Raw genomic sequence first — 7621 nt, 5'->3', positions numbered from 1 at the left:
GAAAGGTCATGGTCTCTGTCATTTATTTGGGTTGTGAAATAGATTTGAGGTAATGAATAAGAGGAACCACTGCTCACAGGTGAAGAATACTTTAGGACTGTGTGGCAGTTTCCATGGCAACAGACACAAGAGGGTCCTTGTTCCCTAGGGAAAACATTCCTGGATTCAGAGGCTATCTGTAAACCTCTTCTGAAAACAGGTAGGAAACAATGAAGTTGTGTTAGAGAAGACAGTATTTGTGGACAGTCAGGTTGTAGTGGTAAGTGATGCTGGAATATGGCACCTCACATGCTGTTTGAGGTACTCCAATCTGGAAAAGCTTTTGTTGCACATGGGACATGGGTAGTGCCTCACGTCACTGTGCTTTTGTTTGTGTCTCTTAAGTTCTCCTGAGGTGAAGAATTTCCATTTGCATCCAGGCTTACTGCATGCATAAGGCTTCTCACCAGTGTGTTTCTTCATGTGGTTTTTGAGGCCATGAGCCCTTTTGTAAGATTTGTTACAATCCTGGTAGGTACAGGAGTAGCACTTCAAAGGATGAGTGGTTTTCAAGGACACAAGACTCTGGGTCTTGAGGTCTAAGTTCATTTCTGGATGCTGTCCCTGGACCAATCTGGAAGCTAAAGAGTTTTCCTGAGCTTGTCTTTGGATCAAAGGGGAACTTGAATGATATGCGGATTCACCCACATGAGGGGCTTTGTTACTAAATGAAGTCACCTGATGCTCAAGGCTTTCTTCAATATTGGGTGTTCCACATTGACTTGGGTAGACATTCTGATCAACAGAGGTCTTTATCTGACCCAAGTAGAATGACTCTTCAGAACTGGAACTTATCTCTGAATGCCAAGCCAGGTTGTCTTCTGCACTGGATGTTGTCCTCGTAGTTCCATGAAGAGTTGTGTCAAAACTGGTGGTTGGTATTTGAAAGTCATAGAGAGGCTGGCCATCAATTGGACTTGTCACCTCGTGATTCCCAATCAAATCTTGGTCACATCTGTAGCCTGATGTCTGATACCCAGAGAGGGAGGGCTCACCACTGAGGAGATTCTCCTGACTGTTACAAACATTCTGACAACTGAAAGATGTCATCTGATAGGATCTGTTATGAGCTACTAAGTTCCACTGTGAATCCCCCAAAAGATTCTGTTCAGAAAAGGAGGTTATGATTTGATTGGAATGAAGGGCCCGGCTACAACTGAGTGCTGTCATCTGACTTCTATAGTCAGTCGGATGCCCTCTATTCCTGGTTCTTGTCTGACTGTAGTAGGAGGTCTGGTCACCATTGAAAGCCTTCTCAAGGTATTCTTTGAAAGTCTGGTTACATACAGAAGCACATTTGAATTGATCCACATTTGAGTCCTGGTCTGCTTGGCTTCCAGAGACATCAATTTGATGATTACCACAGGTGATACTCTGACTCTTCCACATGGCTATATTTTGGATCAAGTGAGTCTTGTCAGGGCTCAGTGTCCTCATCCAGTAGTCTTCATTGTAGAGATTCTCCCTGGTGTCAAGTACTGCTGTCTTCTGGGGATGAAGGTGGTAATTCTTGTAGGTGCAGTTGAGATTCATATGCTGAGAGCCTGAAGGGGATTTTTTCTGCTCAGCAGACACAACTTGCTGGTTTACAGAAGCAGTCTCACATGGCTCTCCAAAATGGAAATCAATGCCTTTTCCTGTGTTTTCTGTTGAGTTCTGAGTACAGGCTGTTTCATGTGTGCTACAGAATGCAGATGCCATCACTGTTTGTTCCAAGGTAGGCATTTCTGAGCTCTGACCTGAAACAACCTGGCTAGACTTCACAGGGGAAGGCTGGGTATTGCAAGGTTCTGGCTGGGAAGTACCTGTGCTTTCTGCCATGTCCATATAGGCTTCACAGAAGGCCTGGGAACTCTTCAAGTTCCTCAACTGTTGGGAGAACAGAGAACAACTGACTGAACTATTCAGTTGTGAGAGCTTAAAGTACATGAGAATACTCACATTCAGGAGACAGACAGAAGTTAGGTGGTAAACAGGAGCAGGTAAAGAATGTGTGCTAGAGCTTTAAACCTTCATTGGCTCTGATGAAGGTGGAATGGGCAAGCAAAACTTAGCTCCATAGCTCTGAGGTCCCCTTTTATAAAGCTCAGCCTGACATGGAAAGCGCTTCTGAGTCTATGATTTGGGAGGACATACATTTTAGTGAGTAGAGCCCTGTACCTAGAAGACTTGCTTAAACATCTAATCCCTGGCTCTTAGAATTCAGAAGGTGCTCCTGTCTACCTAACCTCTTAGGTCTTTTGGGTGTTAGCTTGCTTATGATTTACTTTATAGATAATATTCACTTATAAGGTTTCATTCATCCATCTTGAATGAGATTGTGAAACAGGATTTGGACAGGAACAGTAGAGTTCAGGTGGGCTAGTGTTGATGGAGAGAGTGAATGAAGAGACACTTGTATGGTGTTGTTAAAACCTCTTGCAGTGGAGATTTAGAGATTACATGAAGATATTCTTTAGTACTGGTGGATACAGAAATTGGTTTGGACATTTTTGTAGCCAGGCACTTGTCCCTGGGGAAGGACTCTGCTGCATTCTGTGTCCTGTCCTATGGGGCCCCATGGAGTTTCTCGGATAACATAGACTAATGTTAATAGAGAGGTTCACTCTCAGCATACTGACAATAGGACCCCATTGTCTAGGACTATATTCACACAGCTCATGTAACCTGGAAAGATCCAGCTGGTGGTAAGGATGGATTAAATGAGAGAAAAATCTAATTTTACATTTAAAAAATGGGAATGGTGAAAGCAAATATTTAAGAAAGTTAGAAGGAATGAAAGAAAGTAAAAGAGACAAAGAGAAAAAATAAAGAAAAAAACTGCATCATCATCATCAACATCACCATCATTTTGCACAACATGTAGAACTGAAAAAAAAAGTGAAGTTTTTAAGGAAAGATGTAAAGGTATACTCTGGAAATTAATTCAGAAATCTGTAACAGAGGAGATTAAAATTTGGCAAGTGCCAGTAATAGCTTCCACTTTTTCACCAATTAGAAAACTTTCCAAAACGAATCCTCTGGTGTTTTTGTGAAGGTATTATTGCATAGGCATCGATTATTAAAACATTTATCAGGTGTTCAGCTCAATGTTCAGCCTGTCTCCTCTCCCTAGAACCTCCTCCCACCATGCAGATTTTCTGAATATTATAGGACAACTCATTTTTACAAAAGACTTTTACTACTTCAATCTGGTCTCAAATCCCTATTTTTTGCCCCTAACTCCTGAGTGCAAAGATTGAAAACATTTCCCTGAAAACTGCCCAAGGTCTCTATTTTTTAAAGCTTTTTTTAATTAGATATTTTCTTTATTTATATTTCAAATGTTATCCCCTTTCCTGGTTCCCCCACCAGGAATACCACTACCCACTCCCACCTCCTCCTGCTTCTATGAAGCTGTTCCCCCACAAACACAGCCATCTACTCCTGCCTCCCCTCCCTGGCTTTCCCCTACATTGGGGCATCAAGCCTTCACAGAACCAAGGGCTGCTCCTCCAATTAATGCTCAACAAGTTCTCCATTTCTTAGTATTATCATACAGCACAACTATAGGTTGCTTTCTAATTGATACCATCCTACCTCCCTCAGTTTTTAAATACTTTATATTTTAATGTTTAAAATGTTAACTAACAATGAAAATATCAATGGAAAGGCAAGAAATTCATCCATAGATTGATTGAATCACCTGGCAAAGATATCAGGGATTCCTTGAAGTCATTTCCTTAGGTCCAAACAGGAGAAAACTGGTCTTTGTGTGTGTGTGTGTGTGTGTGTGTGTGTGTGTGTGTGTGTAGGTGTCCTAAGTATCATCATAATAGCTGGTGGGATTTACCCTGGTCTTTATGAAAGATAAAGTTGAAGGTGCAGAACCAGAACAACTTTAGGGCCCAAGAATTCACTGGGAATCCAAATTTTAAGACTAAGGGGTTTGCACTCAGGAGCTGAGTCCCAGTGTTATCATTCAAGATGGAATTTCTAGATCTTATCAGCACCTGGGTGACCTGACCTGTGGGTCCTAGTTATTCGTGGGGGCGAGGAGGACCACAACCTGAAAAAGAATGGGCGAGAGAGAAGAACGGACTCAAGGAAGCAATTGCTTGTCAAGAGTCATCTATTTGAATGCAAAGCGCCTTTTTATAGTATATTTTACAAGAGGAGGGTGTAAGAGGGGCCAGGTGGTGGAAAAGTACAGAATCTTCTTGACCTGTGCCCTGAAACATTTCATGGTCTACACGGTACACTGCCTTGAATTATGGTCTACCTGCTTTCCTCAGAAGATGCGGTACACTGCCTTGAATCTATCTGCAGCTGCCAAGCAGGATCTTGCGGTTGCCAAGCTGCAGGGGACATTGTGCAGGTGGGAAAAGGTAGGGGGTGAGGGTAAGGGTGAGGGTCCTGGCTTCTGGCACCTGGATTCTTTGCTACATGTTCCTCACTTCTGTGCAAATAGTGGCATGTATTTGAAATCCCTCCCTCAAACAGACTATTTGACTCCACTAGGGAATGGCTCTCTTGGATTCAAAAGTATGTTCTCTGACCCCAGGGGATATCTCCAACTCTATATGTGTTGCCCACAGATCATGTCCCTCAACACCACAAGGAACAGTATTCAAAAATGCTGTATGAACACCTGTTTTCCTAATGTTTTCACCAAAACGTCTCCATATGTTTCTTCCTATAGTGCCCAGGCACTGTGGTAATTGTTGATGACTTGGAGTTGTGCAAGTTCTTTTCTCCTTCCCTGGGAATGCTGTGCCCTTTAGGAATATGGTTTTTTAAGCATTCCAAGAACATGAGATGGGCCAAATCTTTTAAGTTCAGACTCCTTTTTACAAAACCTGAACTATGTTTGAATTCAGGTAAACTAACAGGCTTTTACCTAGCATTAGTTTCCAAGTTGCCCCCCAACAAAACCCAAGCCTAGCTCCAGTCTCTAGGCTAATCTTCAACAAGACCAATGTCTCCAGGTTATTCCCCCAACAAACCTGCACCCCCAGGTTACGAGCCTACCCTGTGCAGAAAAGACAACCAATGCAGAGGAGAGCAGAAATTAAGTTTATGATATGACTCCTAGAACCAGCCAATTATGTTAAAGGCCACAGTAGCTTTCCAAATAGATGCTTGTGTACTCACATGCCCCACGCCCCCCCACACTTGCTGCTTACTATAAACTTGCCCTAATGGACATCTGGGGCTCTCCTACTACCAAATTCCTCCTGCATGATGATGGTGATTTGGAGGGGCCTGAGCTTGCTTGAATAGAATAAAAGCCTACTGTGAGTTGCATCAAATAGGCTCCTATTTGTTTGTTTGTTTGTTTGTTTTTTGAGGGGATGGAGGGAGACCATTAACTTTTCCCTGGTGCTACAGTTCCTGAATCAATCTTCTATATGTCCACCCAAATACAGAAAAAAGATAAATTATGTGGTTTGGAATGCTGTGTCCAAATAATCAAAGAAAAGTCACATACAAATTGTATAACATGGCTTTTTCATGAACATTTCACTCCACTCCTATAGAATAAGTTAAATTTGTGATTATTAAATAAATTTATAGAATCAACATTTAAAAATGACACTTAAATTCTGTTGAAGGCGACATACCCCGTAACAATCATGATTTTCTAGATTCATAGAAATTATGGAATGAATCTTTCTCTATTTACATGTCAAAAAGGGAATTTTTGTAAGTACTTACAGAATGCAGTCCTGCTAATCCAACAATAGTTAGTTAAAAATTAGAAGTTCAGTAGTCTTTTAGCTTCTCAGTCACAAAACAGATCATCTCAGCTGCTCTTCTCTATAAGCTGGAAATTGGAAACAATCGGTTCCAATGCCAGTGTAGGAATGGATGTGTGAAAAAGCTGAGGATAAGCTGATGAACAGGAAAATCTTTCTGCTTCTACCTCCAACAAAAGTCGTGTTCAAGATTAAAAGTGTGTCTTCCTGGCTCAGGATGCAGATTAAAAGTGTGCCTCTTCAGGCTTCAAAATTCTTGGCTAGAACTGGATTAACACAATCCAATCAATCCCTCACAGGTGTGTCTTCTTTTTATAGATCTTTCTTCTTTCCAGGTATTTTCAACTAAACAATCAAGAGTACAAATCAAAAGCTAGGTCCCAACAAAAATGTGGTTTTAGCTCCCTAGAAACCTTAAAAGTAAAGTACAACCCAGTATATCATATTTTAAATTCAGAAGATACCTATCAGATGGTCAGGATCTCAATCTCTTGTTGCTGCCTGATTGTCCAGATGTAGAACTCTTGGCTACCTCTCTAGCACTGTGTCTGGCTCCTTACCCATACACCCCCTAATGTTTATGGAATTATATCCTATCTTTTATGTAAGTTTAAATTAAATGTTCTCCTATAGAAGAGTTGCTATGTTCATAGAGTCTCTTTAAAGCAATATCAACCCATTTGTAACTAAAAATGTTGACAAAATTATAGGACAAAGATAAATGTTGGGAGAAATGTTGATCCTGTTCCACTGTATAATGCTAATTTGAGAAATGTCTTAATATTTGTAATTCTTCACTACCTTAGTTGGAAATAATAACAATAAAGCCAACTTATGTCACAGAAATGTGGTTATACCATCATTAAGAAAGAGTCAATTAAGTAGATTTCCCCATGCAAAATAGGAGGTCTGTAGATCACAAGATACAGCTCCTATTTCAAATATTAACTTATTTGTGGTTGGTTTTGTCATCAAAAAACAACATTTACCTGATGTTGACAGAGTTGTGGATAGGAAACAATAAAACTTTATTAGGGAGGATATTGTTTGTGGACAGTCAGGTTCCAGTGGAGGGTGAAGATTGATTATGGCCTCTCTCATGCTGCTTGAGGTAATACAATCTGGTAAAGGTTTGTTGCACTTCTTGGTAAAGGGATAGGGACTCTCCCAACTGCTTTCTTTTGTATCTGCAGATATTCATTGAGCAGGAGAATTCTCATGGGCAGCTGGGAGCATTGCATACAAAGGACTTCTCACAGTATGTTCCCTCATGTGGACCTTCAGATGTTGGGATGAGAGTGGAACAAGAAACATTCTCTCAGCTGGAGCTCTAGAGCCTACATTTCTACATTTTGCCTGGAAGTATATATGCGTCAGAGTAACAGGCTTTAGTTGTCTCCTTTCTTTGACACTAAAATTCATAGTTCTTGCTCATGCTTCTCCTTCCATGCTCTTAAAATCTAGAAGTTGATTGAATTTTCCTGCAAAGTAGCCAGGAACTCCTTGATCTCATTAAGTTTCAGGAGGAAACTTTGTATCATTCTGTCCATTTCACAGTAGTAGTGTGAGAGGTTTTCTCAGATCTGACTTGAAGAGAAGTTTCAGGTACTGAAACAGAACACAGCTGGGCCGAATAAATCACTACAGACCCAGGTTGTAAGGCAATAAAATTTGTTCTCTGGAACCAAGTCCTTATATATACACCAGGATGTGAATTTCTATAACTTAACAGCTGCTTGGTTAGGGAGATTCATCTCCTTGACAGTTATAATCTAACCTTTTATGTGGGGAGTGCTTAGCATCTAGATTATTCACTCAATCTTGTCTTCCCAGACCCTTGGAAA

At 40.8% G+C, this 7621-nt stretch overlaps 1 protein-coding gene across 1 annotated transcript; it reads right to left on the bottom strand.

Moving 5' to 3' along the window:
- Window positions 1–246: 246 nt before the first annotated feature.
- On the bottom strand, window positions 247–1866 carry LOC114625994 (Kruppel-like factor 18). Its single transcript, XM_028773370.1, has one exon. It carries the CDS (start codon window positions 1864–1866, stop codon window positions 247–249), a length of 1620 nt encoding a protein of 539 aa, XP_028629203.1.
- Window positions 1867–7621: the final 5755 nt, after the last annotated feature.

Source organism: Grammomys surdaster, unplaced genomic scaffold (genome assembly GCF_004785775.1).
Source record: "Grammomys surdaster isolate TR1022 unplaced genomic scaffold, NIH_TR_1.0 225, whole genome shotgun sequence".
Taxonomy (NCBI): Eukaryota; Metazoa; Chordata; class Mammalia; order Rodentia; family Muridae; genus Grammomys; species Grammomys surdaster.
The sequence above is the reverse complement of the archived record's forward strand: the minus strand, read 5'-3'. Positions and strand labels throughout refer to the sequence as shown.